Raw genomic sequence first — 21,154 nt, 5'->3', positions numbered from 1 at the left:
GAAAAAAATGATCACAGTCTGGTCATGGCATGGTGCAGAAAGCATGAATTTCTGAGATGACTTTAACAAATCAGATCTAACACAACTCCCATCTCCCACAGCAGCAGGCCCGCACTGTAACTGTGATAAAGCATTGCCAGCCAAAGCAGAATATAAAATGAAATGTTGTACAATATTCCTACAAGGACAAAGTAATTTCAGGAATCAGATTTTACTATAGCAAAGCTTTTCACAACAGGCTGAATTATCAAATAACAGTCTATGCAGTGATGGCAGGGGATTTCAGATCATTCTTGACTACAGCGTTCTATTCGCCTCCATTTGCACACAAAACCATCTGATTTATTTTGCTTCTCCAGTCTTTTTCTAGCATTGCTTTATGACCATTTCGCCGACCTCGGGGCAAGCAGGCAGCTGTCTCCACAGCTGAGGCAATCCCCGTTGATTAGTCACCCAAGAACATACATAACTCCCTCAGCACATCTCCTCTCCTCCAAAGGGAAGAAATGTAGTTTATATTTCCAGTCCCCCAATTTTTTTTTGAGCATAATGTGCTACTAACTGAGCCAAATGTGGTAATTTACTCATAGTAGCAACACTACCAAACAATCAACTTCAATCGCATTGCGAGATATTATCCGAGTACAGATGCAAACATGACTGCATTACTGTGATTCCATAGCTAGAAAGTCCCCCCCCGCCATATAATTATCCAAAAACTTAAACTCCTCAGATTAACATTTTGCTTGGACAATGCATTATGCTGACACCATCACTAGGTCCTTTTGCTCAGTTTCACCATAGTAATTTCTAAAGACAAGACATCTTTGGCTGAACAAAACACAACCATTCTCCTTCCTGGCTGCTATGCCTCTTCATGCATAACCAACAGAATTCAACACAAAAAGTTATGCTAAGCAGTAATCAAACCAAAGAGGTGAGCTTACAGGGCACAACTGATGAGTTTCTGTTCTTCTCTTTGTTGCAGTCTTTCTGAGCACTGAAGCATTCCACATATTTTGCATTACACTGTGTAACCAGCTGAAAGAAAATAAGTAGGAACTGGTTTGATGAAGTTTTCATAGCCCTCAAAAGGAAGAGGAAAGTTTTTCCTTGGCAGCTCCTAGAAAAAATACCTCACTGGAAGAACAAGCTGTATGGTCAGATTTGCTTAAAGTACTCAAAATGCCAATAGGAATCATCCTCTTCATAAAATATATGGCTGCTTATTGGGTACTAAGGTCTCCACAGATCTCAGCTTTGGCACACATCAAAATGAAATTCCATTCCAAGTTGATTTTCACAGAACACTCTAGATTTAGTTACTTTTGACAATTTATTCTGAAGCCCTGCAGGGATGTTTAGCCCACTAGCAGGTCTCAGGGGAAAAAAACCCAACAAAAGCAAGCCTCTCTCTCTCTCCCTTTTTAAATTGAAACAAGCTCATGCCTAAGGAAGTTTATTTACTGCTGTGGCCTATTGTGAGCCCAAAACGCTTTCAGCTGAGACCAGCCATCTTGGGGCACGTTCTCCAGTCTGCCAGGTTCACTTTGTGCCGCTTCCGTGGCACAGAATGAAGTTGAGGTGGCAGGAGATTTGTCCTGGAGTATCCTTCTGTGTGGGGAAAATCATTGCTGGTGCAAAGCTGGTTCTTCTGCTTTCTGGACCAGAACTCCACTGCTCAGTATAAGGGGAGGCAGGGAATGTGAAGCAGGTGGTCAGGGGGAGAACAGAGGGAGTGGCAGATCAAGGCTCCTTTATGCCTAATTCTCCACAGGGAGAAGTCAAAGCAGCTTTAATTTATGCTGGGACCAGGTGGTGAAGAATAAGGGGATGGTGACTGATATTTTGTCAATGCCAACTCTCCGCTGGGCTAGAGCTCTGCTGTAGAATCAAGCTCCTCATATCTGCTTCTGCAGGATGGAATACCCTAGAGGCATTTGAAGTTTGATGTAGCTTATGGAAAAGGAAAGACAAAAAGGAAAGAAAATTGTGAAGATACACTGCACTCCTTCTGTATCATTATCCTGTTCTGAGAGCAGCACTTTCGATGTTACACAGTTATTATATCAAGAGTCATTACAATGGCTCGATACTGTTGGAAGCAAAAGTAGGTCGTCAATATTGGAGCTGGTCCCAAACCTTGTTTTTCCCACCACAAAAATAATTTCAAATGAAAAATTTTCATTTTAAACTTTTTGTGGGAAATCTCTAAACAAAATTAAATGAATATTTCACTTAGTTTTTAATCAAAATTTTGGATTTGGTTTTTAAAAAAAAATGTGTTTAATTTTTTTATTTTCTCCCTTTTCTCCTTTTTTGTTTATTTTGCCAATTAATGCAATAGAATGAATGATGCTGAGGGGTAATGTTTTGTTTTTTCTTTCAATTTTTTCCTCTATTTTTTCTTTTCCCACTCTAACTTTTCAAAAGTTCCTCGACTTTGGAACAGTTTCAGAGTGCCAGAGTTACATTTTTCTTTTTACTCTTGTGTAATTTTTCCCAGAGACGGCAAAGATTTGAAATGTTGCAGAGTGGGGAAAAAAGTAAAAAGAGATTGGAAAAAGTGGAATAAAACCTGTACATTATTAATTTTATTGTTCTGCGTGTCAAAAAAGGAAAAATGAAGGGGAACATTAAAATTTCAAATTCTCAAAAACTGAAATGAAAAGTTTTGTTTTAAAATTTCTCACTAAAAAAAATATCAAAATTTAGCTGACAACATTTTCATGTGATTTTATTTTCAACAAAACCCCAGTTTTTAGCTGCAAAAGATTCTGGTTGAAAATTTTTTGACCAGCTCTATTCATTAAAATATCAACAAGAGAATAGCAGTTTAACAATCTCATCAAAGATATCCCTCTATCAGATATATAATGGGCATTCAATTAAATGTGGTGGCACTGATATATTCTGCCTAACGATCTATTTGGCTCTCTACATGTATGTGGAGGCAGAGGAAGATTATGCTTTGTGGAGCCCTGGGCCAGAGCAAGTGGGGGCCTCGCTCCATCCCTTTTGCCTGCAGGCCCCCTCACGCTCCTGCGGGGAGTGGGGTCGGGGCATCGGGGTAGCAGGCCAATTGGCCAGGGCCCCTGAGCACAGACCTGTTGGCCCAGTGGCTAATCCCATCCCCATCAGGACTATTACAAACCTCTGAACAACTTGAAACAGCCACCATTTAAAAAAAAAGGAAAAAAAAAAGTTAAAAACCCTCTCGGACAAAGGTTTCTCCCTTCACTCAAAACTCTCACTCCAGAACCAAGTGCTGTGTCCCCCATTTGCCAATTAATCCTTCTCTACTGATATTCCAAACCTCCAAGTAACATCAAATAGCTGCCAATATTCACCCAGGGCAAAAATTTCAAATGTACAAAAGTGACGTAGGCCTTGTCTCCACTTACGTTGGTGTGCAGAGTACAGGTATTAGTCATGTAGCTACCTGCCGCACAGAAAGGCAGCCGTGTTCACCCTTGTCGCTGCACTCTATCGCTACATGCAGCAGGGAAAGGCTCCCGCGGGGAGAGGCTCCGGCAGCAGAGAGCTGCTCCTTCCACCAGAGCCTTTTCCTGCTACCGGAGCCGTTCACTACGGCGAGGAAAAGCTCTGGCCGGGAGACATTACCAGTGCAGATGTGAGAGGCACTGCTTGAGCGTGTAGAGAGCAGTGCAGGATGTATATCCCAGGGTTCAGGCGTGTAGGGCATGCTACTTGCCTAAGCCACGCCTCACTGTCTATCCTGCTGTTTATACCCGTGCTAGCTGGGCATGCAGTGTCTAGGCGCTACATGCTGCCCTAGTGTAGACAGACCTTTAGGAGCCTAATGTCCCATTTTCAAAGGCTCCTAAGCAAGTTAGGTAGCTAACTTACTGAAGTATTTTGGTAAATGCCAGTAGGTGCCTATGTGCATTTTCAGGTGCTTAAGTCCCTTTATACATTTGGCCCTTAGGAGTCTCATTGGGACATAGGCTTCTAAGCATCAAGTCACTTCTGAAAATGGGAATTATGTGGCTAAGACACTTAGGGTACATCTACACCAAAACCAGCTGACTCAGGAGTGCGGGGCTCGGGCTGCGGGACCATAAATGGCAGTGGAGACATTTGGACTCCGGCTGGAGTCCAGGCTCTGAGACGCTGCAAGCAACGAGGGTCCCAGAATCCGGGCTCCAGCCTGAGCCTGAACGTCCACACCATCATTTATAGCCCTGAAACCCAAGCCCCCGGACCCTGAGTCAGCTGACCTGGGCCAGGCGTGGGTGGTTTACTGCATTGTAGACATACCCAGCGGTATTTCTGCATTTGTTGCCACCACTCTCTAAAAACATTTTTATAGTTATTATTTACCACTTAGAAAAAGTCTCAACATTTTTCTGTGCTGATTTTTTCTCCTACTGCAATTTTTTTTTAATTTGGTTGTTAAGCCTCTAAAATGTCATGGATGCTACAGAAACCCAGAAAGTCTCACCAGTGAATTCAGAAAATGGCCTATTCATTTTTTGAATCATTTGGCACCTGGTTTAATTTGTTTAATGATTTCATGTCTTTAACTGGTACTTGTCTGAGGGAGTTTAACTGTGAAAACAGGGTCTGCACAGATTCACCTAATGAGACACAGTAACACAAAGTAGTTTTAAATGTGTATTTAAAATGTAATCAGAAAATCTTAAACGGCTGGAGGCTTTTAATTCTTAAATGTGAGAAAACAGCAAACTTTTTTTTAATGATGAAATTATCTGTAACGTATTACTGGAAAAGCAACAGCAGCAACAGCTGTTTTTTTCTAGAGTCTCAAGAAAACTAATTTACCCCGTTCATACGATACTGAGGATTTTAATTGCGCTACCAACAACCATTTCCATTTGTTTTAACTAGAGATGGGTCTGAGACACTAAGTTTGGATCCTGATCTAGATCTAAAACTAATTAAATCTAAGGAGTGTTTGGATTCAGCATTTTGGTTCAAGCTCCTTATAGAACAAGGCGTCAGCAGCATAGTTCAAATGAGTGCCCAATTCTCTTTTTACACCAATTTTACACTAGTATAACTCCATTAGGGTGACCAGTTAGCAAGTGTGAAAAATCAGGACAGGGCATGGGGGGTAATAGACACCTATATTAGAAAAAGCCCCGAATATCGGGACTGTCCCTATAAAATCGGGACATCTGGTCACCCTAAACTCCATTGACTTCAATAGCATTAGTCCTGATTTACATCATTGTAACTAAGGTTGTTCAATCTGAAATGTCTCCAAAATTCAGGGGTGCTTGGACCCAGCGTTTTGGTTCAGGTGCCTTTCGTTCTGCCTATTAGATATGATAGCGAAGACTCTCCATGTGACAAAAGATAGGGAGCTGTGGGTGTGAAATCACTCCTGATGCCTGATAAACCTTTACCTTGAATTGTTTCTCTAGTCGTGTCTTTCCTCCTATTCCAGGTATAAGGATGCTGTTAACATAACTATGCAGCTGGTTTGCAGATACTTCAGTCTCCTTTCCAAGGATGGCTTCCAGCAAGGCATCATGAATAAAAATGTACTGCTCCTAGAAAGGCAAGAGCAAGCAGTTTAAGAGTTAGGAGAAAATTATACCGAGCAGAGTCATTAATGAAGGCGGACAGCACACTGAAGGAAAGGGTTACATTTCCTTTTTAAAACAAGCTCAGTCTCCAAATACCGCTCAGACTGGAGTATACATTCATGAGTATAATCTAAACAATACTTAAGAAGTCAAGGGAGGAATCAAAAGTTTCTGGTCTTGAAAAAAGACATTCCAAGTCACCAAAACACCTGCTGAAACGTATTCCGCATTTAGAGAGAAGTAACTGAAAAACCGATTTCCTTTTTGATCACATCATAAAAACGAGCCCTGCTTTCAATTCAGTATCACTCCAAGCTTTACCTCTGTCTGAACAAGGTAGTTGCGCTGTGTCCTGATGTGTTTCAGGAAACCCAGGACGTTAACTGTACTCTTGTCTTGTATCTGCTGCAGCATGCTGTCGATCACAATGTAGGTACCAGTTCTGCCCACACCAGCACTGCAAAGGACAGGAAAGAAACCCTGATAATTCTGCTGTATTCAATTAAATGTTAGCAACGGCGAACAGCGTTCCTACATTTCTGTCCCCAAACTTTACAGTATTAGAACACCTTGACCCTCCTGATCATTAAAGTCCTTAAGTAACATGTTACGTGCATTCTAGGATTTCAATCACATGAAAATGTGTGCCTATTTTAGCTATTTTTCCAAATGTTTGTTTCCTTTTCCCTCTCTAGCTTCCTTCTGAGGACATCTGTAGCGATGCCCCCTGCTGAGTGCAACTGCTAACACCAGTGATTGTGGGTGAAACTCTATGGAGGAAGTCAAACTAGATGATCATTATGGTCATACGATGGTTATTCTGACCTTAACATCTGTGAGAGCTCCCCCATAGCTAGCACTGGGTGTTCTATTCATAGTGAATAATGTAGCCACAGAATTTACTTGCTTTTTCTCTATGAAAGTTATCTGTGACCAGACTATTTCCCAATAACTGTTTGCCGTACAATCAGTGCTAACATCTTTCAGACCATGGGTGGTTTGCAAACTAATTCCTTAACTACGTCTTTGATTATTCATTAATCTTTATTCCCAGAGCATGACTGGTCAGTCTAGAGAGACATGGTTACTCCCTGGTTGGATGGCTGGAATTTTGTAAACAAACCTTCGAAATGTCTAGTGCAAATAGCAAGTACGTGGAGTTTGTACATGTCCTTTGCCAGCCCCTTGCTCGCATCTGAAATTCACCCGTGTCGGCACCTCGCAGAAGACCGAGGCGTCATTGAACCACTTAATCCCAGCAGGTGTAAAAGGCTTTGCACTGAGATGAGTTTCATTCTGCTTTGAATTGGTGTGTTGTATTTGCATGTTAATAAGAACCCACCTGCAGTACCTGTTACATCCAAAGTGTGCTTTCCACGCCCTAGTGAACCAGAGTTGCCATACCTGCAGTGTACAAGCACGGGTCCCATTTCCAGGGTCCTGGCTGCTGACGATCTCCTCACGAAGGTTAGCACAGGCAGAGCATATTCTGGCACTCCCATGTCAGGCCATTGTGTATAGTGATACTGAATAACTGTTCTCTCGTTCTGTCGCCCTTTGGGGTTTCCCTTCTGACCCTGTGTGTAAAACGTAGCCAACAAGGAATAAATATTCGGAACGGGGAGGCCTGGAACTACTTCAAACTCCATCGACATGTCCAAATAAGCGCATGTCAGCTGAGGCTAAACTGAAGAAGTGCCCCTGCTCCCCCAGCTCTGCCTCCCGCTCGATGCAGACAGAGTCCCGGGGAGAAATGCACACGACAGTGGGGAAATAATGGCCATGAGAACTCCCCCAAGGGAAAACAAAGTCTGCACAGCTCCGTACTGTGGGTGCAGGGTAAATGCTGTCGCCAGACAGCCAGTAACCCGGGCTTCACTTAGTTATTGCCCACCAGCCAGCAGCTGAAAGTTGTACACGTAGCAGGCAAGACCCCTTGCTTGCACTTAACAAGCCAGACAGGAAATTAACATGAACTGAGGGGGCTCACTCACCTTTTTCATTTTTGTGTTCCTGACTGTGAAACGGCGGACGGTGTAGCAGGCATGTACCTTTGTGCTCTTCAATGTGACTATAATGTTGCCGTATTCCTCGCTATTCTCTGTCGGCCAGTACTGATCACATTTTCTCTGAATGAAGGGAGAATTAGATGGGTTGGGGTCATTTTGGTTTTATTAAAACCATATTTAGAGTTTATTAGAAAGGGTAAAAAAATCATGCCTAGTAATTTATATCTCCGCTATGGGATTTACATACGATATAGCAATACGCTATTTGTGTATTTAAAGCTAATGGGTCAAATTCTGCCCATTCATGAATCAGATGGCAGGATTTAATTCACTATATTAAATAGAAAAGGGTAGCCATTATCAAGCTACATGGTTCCTTACTCTTCCTTTTTCCACGAGGTTTGTAATCATGATAATGATTCCAGTATTTTGTTCCCAAATCATTCTCCAGAAATCTTCAAACGTAGACTTTAAAGGTCCCTGGGTGGCAATATAGGCTTTTGCTTTGTTGTAACCCTTCAAAGAAAACCAAAATGCAAAGTAAGATGAAAGCAGCAGCAGGTCAGACATATTAATAATTTACAGATAACAAAGAGAGGTGTCTTTCCTGTTTTGAATATTTGAGGAGTTTGTAGCAGGAGTCCAGGGGAAGTCAGAAAACACAAAGGCTTCATAAGGAGCAATCGGATAGATTTCCCCCTTTATGAACGTATTTACAACGAGAAAGGAGAAAAAATATTCAAACAACTTACATCAACATAATTAGCATTAATGTAGTCACTGTGCTTAGAATCTTTTCCTGGTGAAGGCCTTAGTTTCACCCTACTGTGATCATCTATGAGAAAAAACAGCAGAGAAGCACTAAGGGACAGCACATTAAAAATAATGCAGGTAAACCATCCCATTTCCTAGCAAATTATGGGTGAGATTCACTTTGCCGGCACATAACCTGTGTAACTGGCTTTCCGGTGATGGAAAGGGAAGGGTCTGCTCTCGCGGATCTGATTGCGGGATCACAGCCTCGGGCTGTACACAAATGAGGGGTGGTTTTATTTTTTAGTATATGACAGCGTCCCTTTAAAAAGTATGAAATGGGAGGAGTAGATGTGCTTGGAGTAGGGGGACCTATCGAAGGACCGCCCCCTTACCGTAGTATCTGAGTGCCTGAAAGGTCTCTCCACTCCCCTTTCCGTTGTTGTTTTACATGTAATTCTCATAACACTGGGGCTGTGCTATATCTTCATTTTACAGATGGGAAACTGAGTCACCGAGAGACTGACATGCCCAAGGTCACACAGAACGCAGGGAATTGTGTGGGTGTCTTCCAAGACCCAAGCTAGCACCCTAACCACTGGGCCATCCTCCCTCTCGGGGGATGTAAGTCAGAGGGTTGTATTTTTTATACAATTAAAATCATGCTGGATTTGTCCCATTTGCATTTGGTGTTCTTGAGCGCAAAGCTTTGCATTGTGACCTTTACAGGAGCAGGAATTCAGTACTGCTACACAGTATGTGTTGACTGACAATCTCCCATCAGTTCTACATGAGAGATGACAATAGAGAAAGTTATTCCACCTCCCAGCTCAGACCCGGAATAATTTGCAGTCCTGAAACGGACTTCAGCTCTGCAATTCTCTGCAGGACGATGAGAGAGACCCGCAATGTGCTAAGAAGGCCATTGTTTGTCCAAGTCGCTCTCTCTTGTGGAGCAGTTTGAAATGTGACAGACATACCGATCTCAGTTTTAGCATATTTGGGAAGATAAAATGAATCCCAAGGATCATCAATAAAACACTTTGATCCACCACACATCTCCCTTAAGTCGCTTTTCAGTTTAGCATATAGAGTTCTGGCAGTAATTTGATCTTAATTATTCAGTTGCATTGTCTTATGCAAGAGTGCTACTTTTGTAAGCTAAACTTGCAACATCTAACACCAAATTGTCAATGTTTTCCCGGTAAAAAGCCTGGGTAAAACCCTGGCCCCACTGAAGTCAATGGCAAAACTCATATAGACTTCAACAAGACTAGAATTGTAATTGTTAATTGCTGTCCCTCCGATTAAAATTAATTTAAAACAACCTGGGTTTTCCACTCATGCACTGACCCTCTTAGAGCAGAGGGCCTTGTACAATTTATATACTGTATTTACCGTAATTGCTTACTCACATGCTAAAATGTTGATGTATCTGTTCTTGTGCTTGTTATCTGGGTGATTGGAATGTTCTGCTGTGATGTTCATGTCGGCTGTACAGCGTTGCACTTCCTAGTGACAGAATTATTCAGATGGAAAATAGATAAATACAAAAACATGGTTTGTCTCATTTTACAACAGCTCTTTGCAAACATGTTTAAACATCAACATTTTAATGGCTTGATTTCTTTGTTGTAATCTTTCAGTGTAGTCCAGTAAGACACATTCTGGTTAAATCAGGGATGTTAACTGAGTCCTGGTCTCTGATTACAGAATCCGGTCTCCAGAATGGGTGGAATTCACTCCTTCTGCAATGATCAATGAAAGACCTATGCACTAGGAGCTGGTCAGATTAGGATTTTCTCTGCCCCAGAGAAAACGTTGACGAATTTAGTTTTCAAAAAATATTTCAATTCAAAATGGCAACACTGGTAGAAGTCATAGTTTACGTGCTTTCCTCCTCTATAAGCTGAGTTTTCTAGACAGTCTACAACTCCCAGGATGCACCAGTTTCTACTCTCTTGATGAGAAGAAGGGGTGTGTCATAGGAGTCACTCGTCATGATGCATCATGGGAAATGTAGTCCAAAATATAATTTCATTAGAAAAGAAAAATGTAATGTTATCCATGTTTAGGTACATATATTTAGGCAAGTCATCTAATTTATATAATAGAACACGGGTAACAGGTACAAAGGGATTTATGTGCCTCAAGATGCAGAGAGGTGCCTCCTGGAGTTTACAAAAATGTCTAAGTAGTTTAGGTGCCTGACTCCTACTGACTTTCAGTTCTCAGCACAATTCTAGCATACACAATTAAACCGTACAATGTGGGTCTGTTAAAACAGCGGAGCGGGTGTCTTCTCCTCACAGCATTAGCATAGCAGAGATTTGCCTTCTGCTAGATTCATCTAAAGAGTTACAAGGTTTCAGAGAATGTCTTTGCAGACTTTGCCAGTCTGACATGTCCCTGTGCTAATCTGGGGTGATATTTAAATCAAGTGACTCATAGGCAATATCACGTTCAAGATATACTTTCTTACACGTGCTTAATCACAGCCTCAAAATGTTAACACTCTTTTACATCCAGAAAAAAGATCCTAATGACAAAGTTAAGAGCTCAGCACCTTAACATTAACATTATTATTCCATTTCTTTCCACACTTTTTGAAAAGTGCATGTTTGTTTAAATAGTTGTGGAAGAAACCATGTTTATAAAGATTTTTGTGGGCCCAAGAAATCCCTTTCCAAAACCCCGTTCTCTCCAAGATTATGGGGTGCCAAATTATTTTGTACTAGAGGCTTAACAAACAACCGTAGAGAACCTGCCTAATAAAGGAAGTCATTAGCAGTGCACAGCTGCTACAAAGATCAGGAGCTAAGTGACAGAGAAAATTATCAAGAGAAATGCTATACAAACAGCAGATGTAACAGAGTTCAGCATTATGCAGACATTTCACAAAGGGGTTGCATAGTAATTTTGATATTTTCCACAGCATTTACATTTTAAAAGTGCAAAATATACTAAAACCAAGTACATTTTGTGGCTTTATATTCACAAGGCGCTCCCCAGCGAACAGTTGCCTTTCTCGCTCTTCCATAGGGAGGACCAGACTACAGTCAAGGGGATGAGCTCAGCAAAGACAAAGAAATCCGGCTGAATCCTCAGCTGGTCTAAATGGACAGACTTTCATTTCTAGCATGGAAAAATATTTTTCATATTAATGTGTGCACTTTTTCTAGTTCTGCCTTGCAGCGCCAGGATGCAGAAGAGGGGAGGAGTATGCTCACTTCTGGTGCTCTAATTTACAATAGGAAACATCAGTTCAGTCTAAACCACAATTGGAAAACAGATGATCATTTTTGTTGCATTTTAGAATTCAGATCTTGTCATTCCTATATAGTTGTAGGGCACTCATCATTTAAAAAAAAATTCCTTATGTTCATTACAAACCTTTTAAAATGGTTATTTAGTGTCAAAACATTTACAGAAAACTCCTGCAGAATTTAATACAGAAGACTCCAAATAGGGCTCTACAGAGAGAACTCTAAAGAGCTGTCGAATTTAATAGAGAATTATACCCTTGCTAAGGAATTCTCCATGATGATTTAAATACTGCATAGTAAATGTATCACTTTCTATTAACTTCTATAGGAATTTTTCCAGAAGGGAATGATTTATAAGGTTAATCTCTTTAATTAACCTTTTTTGTGTTGCCCTTAAAAATACTGGAGGAGTTGGAGTAATGCCACTATAACCTCAGCTCCGAAAAGGGAAAATTCCCATCATAATCTCCATATGGAAGAGGGTGGCAACACTCACTGAGTGGCAAATACAGCTCTGGGGACTGAGTGGTATAAGTGATCAACCCTAAAAAGTGCCGGTGGCTCACTTGGCATACAAGTGCTGAGGGTAGGGCAGCTTTTTGCCCCGAGAGGAGGAAATGGCTCTCAGATTGGGGTGGCTCAGGCTTGGAAGCTTTGGATGGCAGCTGATTGAGAAGGTACACTCCGAAGGAAAACTGCCACTGGATCAGCAAAGAGGGTCAGTGCCAGCGGGCTACTTAGTTCCTAGGTTCTTCACGCTCAAGTCATTTAAAACATGCTACCACACTGGGGATAGCTAATGTGCCCTCTTCCAGGCAACAGCAACACGTTAGCAAAGACCTGGAAATTGCAGCGTGGAACGTAGGTTCACTGATGGGGAGGTCAGGAGAGATGGCAATGACTAGAAGGAAAATCCATATACTATGTCTGCAGGAAATTAGGTAGTGTGGATGCAAAAGTAAAATCTTGAAAAGTGGATTTAACATTTTTTGGCCTGGAGGAAAAAGAAAATGAATGGGGTCGCTACCATCGTGAGCCCAGAGATTGCTCAGGGTGTCATGAGGGTAGAAAGAAGAGGAGACCAATTGACAGCACTATGGCTGATGATAGAGAGGAGGGTTATGTGTGATGTCAGCATACGCTATGCAACAAAGTAGACCGATGGAAGAGGAGAAGAGTATTAGCAATGAGTTGGCAGAGTTTGTGGTTATGAGTGACAGTATCATCTTGTTAGTGGTTGGGGGTGATAGGAACTTGCTATGTTGCTGAAGGGAGCCCCATGAAAGGAGTGGGGGGTAAATTTGGCTTTGGTAAACGAAATGCAGAAGGAGAGAAGTGGGTTGGGTGGTGTTTTCTCTACATATTTTCAGTGGTGAATACATGGTTTGAAAATAAAAGAATCGCCCATGGTGACATTCTACAGCAGAAAAAGCAAAAACCCAAGTAGACAATAGTTTGATAGGAAGAGAAACACATGAAAAAGGTGAAAGATATAAAGGTTATACTGAGTGAATATGTTCCAGAACAAGGTAAGGTATTAATAGCTAAAATCTGACGGCAATTTGAGAGAACAGGAAAGAAGATGAAATTGAGGAAGAAATTGCATTGGTGGTTTTATAAGTGGGAGAGGGGGAGAAAGGAAGAGTTAAGTAAAGGAAGGCTTTCATGCTTTGCCAACAACAGTGAAGTCAGTGGAGAAAGAATGGAGGAACTTGAAAGAATGTTTCATTAAGGCAGTGGAGGTAACACGAGGCAGAGATGAGGCACTTCCAGAGAACAAGATGGTGGTGGAAGCCACATGTACAAGAGAAGTTAAAAAGAATAAAGAATTATTTAAAGAGTTTGAGGCAGCAGGTCATGATAATGAGAATAAAAAATGCCTACAAACAGGCCAAAAAAAAAAAAAAGAGGCTAAGAAAGCAGTTGCCAAGACAAGAATGGATGCTTAGGAGGAATTATACAGAAAGCTGGAGGAAGATGATAGCAGAAAATTGGTTTTGGGGTTGTTAAAAGAGAGGAACAATGAAATACAAGATCTGAAGAAATCTGTGTGTGAAGGATGGGAACTGTGTGGTGACTAACCCTGAAGAGGTGGTTGAAGTATGGAAAAATATTGTCAAAGGCTGTTGAATGAGAAAAGGGAGTTTCAAATGCAAGCACCACCAACAATTATGAGAAACCTCAAAATATATCAATCTCTGTAGAGGAGGTAGAAGCAGCACCGAAGATGAAGACTGGTCAAGATGAGATAACTCTTGATATGATCAAGGAAGTTGGACATACTGGAGCAAAGTGGCTTCATAGATGACTATGGGTTTGATGGGATCATGCAAGGATACCAGATGACAGGAGAATGGGATTGATTGTGCCTCTTTGGAAGGGTAAGGGTAATGCAAATGATCCAAACACTTATTGGGGCATCACCTGTTAAGTCAGCTTCTCAAAGTCCTTGAGAGAATTTTGGAGGCATGGTTGAGATGCAAGGTGGAGGAAAATAAAGGAGAGGCGCGACATGGCTTTAGGAAGTGAAAGCATAATATAAATTTGCAATGAGAGAGAAGTGTGAAAGAATGATAAATGGAGAATATTACTGCTATGTAGCTTTTATTGATCTTGAGAAAGCATATGAGTTGGTTCTGCAGGAGCTGGTGTTTGGAATATTGAGATGGGTCTATGGGAGGGGGACTTTAAGAAGTGGAGATGATAGAGGAGCTGTATCGAGGGCCAAGAGCTAAGTTGATAACAATACATGGAATTTCAGAAAGTTTTGAGTTTTTTGGCCTGGAGGAAAAAGAAAATGAATGGGGTAGCTACGATTTTGAGCCCAGAGGTGGTGAGTCCACTTCTCTTCCCTAGTTATAGAATTAATTAGTAGGAGAAACAAGCCTAATGTATACTGATGGTTTGGCCCTTTTCGCTGACAGCTAAGAGAAACTGATAAATATGGTATCAGAGTGGGCATTTGTGGCTGAAGATGAGGAAACATGTGGCAAAGGGATAAAACAATCAACTGTTTCTAAAAATATAATGATCATTTCTCTCTAAACGTCCTGCTTAGATGGCTAACTTCCTACAGGATTCATGGTAGAGCTGGATCTTGAGGAAGTGTTTTAAAGGCGGACAGTTGCCTTATGACTAGTTCAGGGAGGGTGTTCCCAGCAGAGGAGACAGTGTGGAAAAAAGTACAAAACCAGTTGTCTGAGAAATGCACAGATGAGATGGGGAGATCAAGGCTGACAGAGCCGGTGGAAGGGGAACCACGGTAAGAGAGAGCCTCAGAAATGTAGGGAGGAGCACAGTGATGAAAGGCCTTGAAGGAGAGAATAAGAAACCTAAAATGTTGTGGAAAATCCAGTGGAGAATCAAAGAGGAGTGTGACATTCTCAGAATGGCGGGCAGCATAGATAATCTTAGTGGCGACATTTATCATGGGGTGTTGTGGGTGTCGCAGAGGCCAGGGGCAAAAGGTTGCAGTCGACAAGACAGGAGACGATGTAGGTAGATACAGTGGAACTCTAGTTACTTATCCTCCCACAATGTCACTATCTCTTCTGTATATTCCATTCTGCAGGTTGTAATGTATACATTATTCTGCTGCTCTATGCAAAACACCATTAATTTGGGGCCAAATAAATCCTGACATCCTCACTCTGAGTTTTTACTCAGGTAAACTCCACTATCAGCTTGACTGTAAGGTGTAAGAACCTCAGGTTTTAACTGAAGGATTCTTGTTGGACTATTATGGGCAATGGAGTCTGGAGCATTTTTTTTTTAAATTCTTCTTGGTCTCTTTTTATTGAATTTAATTCAGGCTAGCTAGTATACTGGTGTCTTTTATGTTTAACTTCTCAGAACACACTAGTGTTTGAAGATCAATGGATAATGCTCTTGTTTTGTCCTTTTCAACTTATTGACAACTCAAGAACCCAAAATACTTGGGTTCAATCAACCTTTAATTACTGTAAGAAATGTTATATTCAGTGCTATGATGGCTAATTTAGCTTTAATGACATGGTCCATGCAAATACTAATTGGCAATTAATATACCAAGATTTAATGACTCATTTTCATTGCCTTTCTGAAACAAGTTACAGATTAGTTTTATAAACTTCAAAGAATTTTCACAAAATTTAAGCGTAAAATCAAATTGCTACATATCTGGTAACGTGAACTAATGAAAAGTTTCACTGGAATGGATGATTGTGAACCCAGTCTTTTGACTTGAATTTTGTGGGCATTACATGTCTCCCATTATTTTAGGTCAGTTGCCTTCCTAACGTCAGATTTGTAGGCATATGAACAATGATCGGGAGGCTACATGAGTAGATTAAAGGAGCTTCATTTACAGGCATATATTAAAAAAAGATCAGTAGTTATGTTTGAAAATGATTTTGGTATGTTGAGAATGAAACCAACTAGTTCATTCATCACTAAGATCATTTTTATCATGGCCCCAAAATCATAGGACTCTTGTGTGCCAACTTTTTGTAAATCGTGCAGCAGGTCCTGCCTTATCACGGCAAAGGCTAAGAGGACGTACTGATACTCACCCAGTAGCTTGCAAGGATCTAGCAATAGGTATAGCATAGAATCTTCTAAGAATCTAGCACAGGTATAAATCCTTCAATAACATTACACAGAGCGGTGGTTGGGGATAAACAACAGAAGCAGGGACAAAACAAACAACACAAGCTAATATAGAAGCGATAATAGGCAGTGGGACAACCATCGTCACATTCCCTTTTCCCTCCCACTGTTTTGTTACACTTGCTTGTTGCATCTTCTCTTTCATTGGCGCATGAGCTCTTAGGAGCAGGGAGCAGGTCAACCCGCCTGTTTGTACAGCACCGAACACAACGGGGCCCTCATCTGGATCGAGGCCTTCAGGTGCTACCATAATATACACAATTAGTAACAGAAAGTCCAGGATTTGGGCTACGCTGCTGTACTGTTTCCCTTGAATTTTGTTTGTGAATTTACAAAAACTGTTTCCTGGGGTTAAACATTCAACGAGGTAATGAGAATATTAGATTTCAGGAAGAGTCTGTGATGGAATATGGATGCTCCTCCATCAGGCAGCATCACAGTACATGCATCTTTGGTCTTTCCAGTCTATCCCTCAGAAGATCAATACAATATGGAAATGCACAGACTGGGATATTAAAATGTTAATCTCTGATTGTAGCAACTTTTGGCCAGGTCTACACTTAAAACTTTTGCTGGTATAGAAATATCAGTTAGGAGTGTGATTTTTCTCCTTTAATGACATTTTTATAAGGGCAAAAGCCCTTGCGTTGATGCAAGTCTCCTGGCAAAAACCTGTCTTCGGCCAGTGGAGGCTGTGTCGACGATAGGAGGGTGTGCCAATACAATTATTCTAGCATAGTTACACTGGCAAACCTCTTCTAGTGTAGACTAGGCCTTAGGCCCGGATCCGTGTCTAACTCCCACTGACGTCAGGAAAAGTTTGGAAACACAGTGATTTCTCAGTCTTCAACTGAGCTCTTCAGAAACAGAAACATTATGGATCACCTGATAAGAAATATTCAGTGACACCCAAACTGCAACAGCTGCAAGGACAAAGGTAGCAGATCTGTGCCACATCTCAAAAGATATGGATTTATGCTGTTTTCTTATATTTCAGAGCTTTCCGAGAAGGTGTCACTAGAGCATAAAGATATTTTCAATTTATGTGACGAGGGAGGTAGACAGCCTGCCTTCAGTTCAGCTAGCCTGCTCAGACTCCAAATTGGCAGTGAATCACCACCCTCATGCGTCTACAGGCAGCAGACAGGTCTGAGAAGTTTACATTTACCCAATCTAATCTTTCCAGCAGCAGGGCTGACCCACCCACTAAAGAATTGGAGGTGGCAAATAAAATTATCTGATCTATGAAATCCAAATAGTGTATTATGCTATAAAAATTCATAGCTGGCTCTTTGGAGATTTCCCGGTCCAATTTTCCTTTCTTAGAGCCAAAGGACACAGCTATGCTAACAAAACTCACTGTCTTACTCTAGTAATAGGCCTAATTGAGGATAGAAAAAGATGGTCCCCTGTGGGAGAAAGAGCTTCACTCTAGGAGGAGGCAGAGAGCTATCGCCTCGTATATACAGGAGCTCTCAGGGCCAAATCCAGCAACACCCCAGAGAGTCTGACTGCGCAGAGGTGGAGGAATGCTCTCTCAGGCTCCCCTCTTTCCCCCTCCTCCAAGTGGGCTGGAATGGCCTGCTGACTTACATACTTGTAGAAGCACCCCCAAAAATCCCTGGCAGCATACCACAGAGCATTGCTGCACTGCACATGGGGTATGGGACACCCACATCCTACCCCAAAGATGCAGTAGAGACACAATGGTCCAGATGCAACCTAGGACGCCTGTGCCATAGGAAAAAGGTGCTGGAGCTGTTTCTTAAGTAGCAATGCAAAAAGGGCTTTGCATCCCATTGGATTTCACAGGAATTTTATTGTTATTCATTTATATTCTTCAGAGTTGGAGCAAGACCAGAAATCCTACTTGAGAAATTTCAAGAGGAGGTTCAGAAAGCACCATGGACAACCATCCATTGTGGGCATCATTTTAAAAGGCTGTTTTGTTGGTCAATCAGGTTCTGGACTTTAATTTCTAGTTACTTCAAAAATAATAAATTCATTGTTCTCAAGGTTAACCTTAGCCATTGTCTATACATAAGAAAGACTAGCTAACTAGCCACTAAAGCATCGACTTGCAATATGATTCCCTGTTGGGAATATGGATGTAGTTTGGATCTACCTTCCAGGGGAAGCTTGTGAGTTCAAAGTCCTTTTCTTCTTTCACATAAAATGCTCCCCAAGCATATTCACAAAATATTTCACTGTAATTACAACTCATTTTAAGACAGAGGCAATTTGGAGTATTTGGACACATTGCTTCCAAAGGAATGCTCCTCGTCTAATGAAGCTCCCAGTACAACTCAAGGCAAGCTCCCAAAAACACAGGAGAGGATTTATACCAAAAAGATTAATCAAACATAACACGACTCGTGCCTTCTACACAGGGCAGACCTCACTTGTTCCCATCACGCTCATTTCCCTCTTCAGTTTATTTCACAAAGACACAAAGGGTAAAACTTCCTATTGCAGAACTTTTGAAGCTACTTTGGGACCTCCTCTCACACTCAAATATCCCCGTCCAGTAAGAGGGCTGGCTCTCTTTGGAAAACTTACTTTTTTTTCCTGTGCTGGGTACAATTCTTTCAGCCTCCAGGCTCCTGTTTTCTCTTTTTCCAATTTCATTTTACAGACAGCAAGTAAAATTTTCAAAAACGCCGAAGTGACTTAAGAACATGAGTCCCATTTTCAGCCATGACTTAGGCAGTAAGGAGGCTGAATCCCACTGACTGTCAATGAGACGTAGGCTCCTAAGACAGAAAGCCACTTTTGAAAATGGGACTTAAGACCACTAAGTAACTTAGATGCTTCTGAAAATATTACTCTGAAATATATTATTCTGAAATAATAATAATATTATTATTTATTATTAATAAAACGTGTTCGTATTGATCCACCCAGGCCTCATTATCCTATCTCACTAGAGTAAATCAGGAGCAATTCCTCTGATGTCTCTGGGGTGAAACTGATGTGAGAGGAGAATCAGGTCCCTCCATGAGTCAGCAAGAGACCTTATGCAACAAAAGGAAGCGGTGTTTCCTCACAACTGTATCAATCCATTAACTTTTCAAGATGATCATTCTACCTCTCTTTCAGGAGAAGAGATTCCATTTTTACTTGTTCTTAAGGAAACATGGGCCAAATTCTGTTCTCTCTTACATCAGTATAAATCTGGAGTTACTTTACTGATTAAAGGAATTACTCCAGCTATACACCAGTGCAGAGAGCAGAATTTGGCCTAGGGAATAGGTACACCCCAAAGAAAATTACTTCCCTTCATAGGAGATCGTGAACTCCCAAGAAGAGAACTAATTGGCTCTCTCTCCTGACGAGCTACCATGGAGTAGCAGTCACAGAGGGGAGTTCCAGTACGAAGGGAAGAAAAGGCTATTACAGCCGTGTTTTCCTCTGCCGAACACACAGGTGGAAGATCTCCAACGTTTGTTAATAGCAATGATTTTGAGACAGCTGAAGCAAAGCCTATATTAAGTCAGATCAAGTTTACAGATGTGTAGCTGATTATTTTGAATAATTAAATGGTGTCAAAACCAGCTGTGATGAATAGCACTGGGGGCTCAATTCATAAATAATTGAGAAGCCTGAGTCGCATTTGATCATTCTGATCAGATTCTACTCTCTGGAGGATAAATGTTTGTCCTGAATACCATCAACATTGTTAAATGCCTCAATATTCCTGCTCAGTCATCCAGCCAGCAGCCAACTGAACTAAATCACTTTAACACCTCACCCATTTGCCGTTCTCATGAATACCGAATATCTATGACTTACACAATAGTTTTTGGGTATCAGACAATGCAGCCGCTCACACAGACGGCAACCAAACAGAGGCAGTAAATGTTTTAAATGATCCCATAAAAGACAATTCCTTCAGATAGTCTTGTCTTTATTGCGTTCAGCGACAAGGCTTTAGATATTAGACCACCAATTTTGTTCTGTGGTGGTGTTTATAAATACAGCTGCCTTTATGATCCATCCATAACATTTTAAAATAGGCATATAGTGATGAATCTCACCCATTGTGGTCTCACTGTGCCCTCAGTGGAGGCAATGCCACAGCTGCACACCATTTACCAGATTTCTCAGCTGAAAATACCTTTTATGTGCCAATATTTCCAACCTCCATTGTGAACTGATGGAAAGGAACTCCTGTTAATGCTAGCTACAGAATGACTGTTCTCACTCATTAGTGCCTGGGACTACAACCTTTACTCACACTGTCTGGGGCTTACCCTGTGAGTAGTTCCATGGGCATCACTCAGGCTACCCATGTTATTCAGCATGTGTAACAATTGCAGGTTCAATCCCTCATTGATCGCTAAGCTCCCAACCTGTTTGTTACTAGGTGTAGAATACGTAAGTGTCATGTACCTGGATTTAGAGAGAGAAAAGGCTGTATTCTAATCTCAGTTTCATGTTGATGGAGGTGTTCCAGATTTACACTGGTGTAACTCCGATCGGAATCTGGCCTAGATATTTTAAAATATTTGCATAATATAAATACTGTGGGCCAAACTGGAAGCCCTTACTCAGTTTTCACTCTGACAAAAAGCCCAATGACTTCAGTGGGACTTTTTCTGAGTAAGGAGTGAGTATAAAACTGAATAAGGACTTTGGGATCTGGCCCAAGATAAACAGGTAAGAGCAGCAATTTCCGTGCCCATGTTTAACTTTGCTTACTAAGGGGCAGATTCTACCACCCTAGCATATGTCTTCACTACCTGCCGGATCGGCGGCGGGCAGCGATCGATCCAGCAGGGATCGATTTATCGCATCTAGTCAAGACGCGATAAATCGACCCCGAGCTCCCTCCCATCGACTCCTGTACTCCACCGCCGTGAGAGGTGCAGGTGGAGTCGACAGGGGAGCAGTAGCAGTCGAC

The 21,154-nt window shown here is 41.5% G+C and overlaps 1 protein-coding gene across 5 annotated transcripts in view; it reads right to left on the bottom strand.

The window, feature by feature from the left end:
- Window positions 1-21,154, bottom strand: part of PTPRG (protein tyrosine phosphatase receptor type G) — a 607,840-nt gene that overhangs the window by 15,559 nt on the left and 571,127 nt on the right. For all 5 annotated transcript variants that reach the window (XM_034776330.1, XM_034776331.1, XM_034776327.1 and 2 more), the window contains 8 exons: window positions 9,754-9,850; window positions 8,338-8,420; window positions 7,967-8,101; window positions 7,571-7,705; window positions 6,981-7,153; window positions 5,898-6,033; window positions 5,394-5,540; window positions 948-1,041 (listed from right to left, as the gene is read on the bottom strand). In XM_034776330.1, the coding sequence (XP_034632221.1) occupies window positions 948-1,041; window positions 5,394-5,540; window positions 5,898-6,033; window positions 6,981-7,153; window positions 7,571-7,705; window positions 7,967-8,101; window positions 8,338-8,420; window positions 9,754-9,850 (1,000 nt within the window). The remainder of the gene's footprint in view (window positions 1-947; window positions 1,042-5,393; window positions 5,541-5,897; window positions 6,034-6,980; window positions 7,154-7,570; window positions 7,706-7,966; window positions 8,102-8,337; window positions 8,421-9,753; window positions 9,851-21,154) is intronic.

Source organism: Trachemys scripta, chromosome 7, assembly GCF_013100865.1.
Source record: "Trachemys scripta elegans isolate TJP31775 chromosome 7, CAS_Tse_1.0, whole genome shotgun sequence".
NCBI classification, from domain to species: domain Eukaryota; kingdom Metazoa; phylum Chordata; order Testudines; family Emydidae; genus Trachemys; species Trachemys scripta.
The sequence above is the reverse complement of the archived record's forward strand: the minus strand, read 5'-3'. Positions and strand labels throughout refer to the sequence as shown.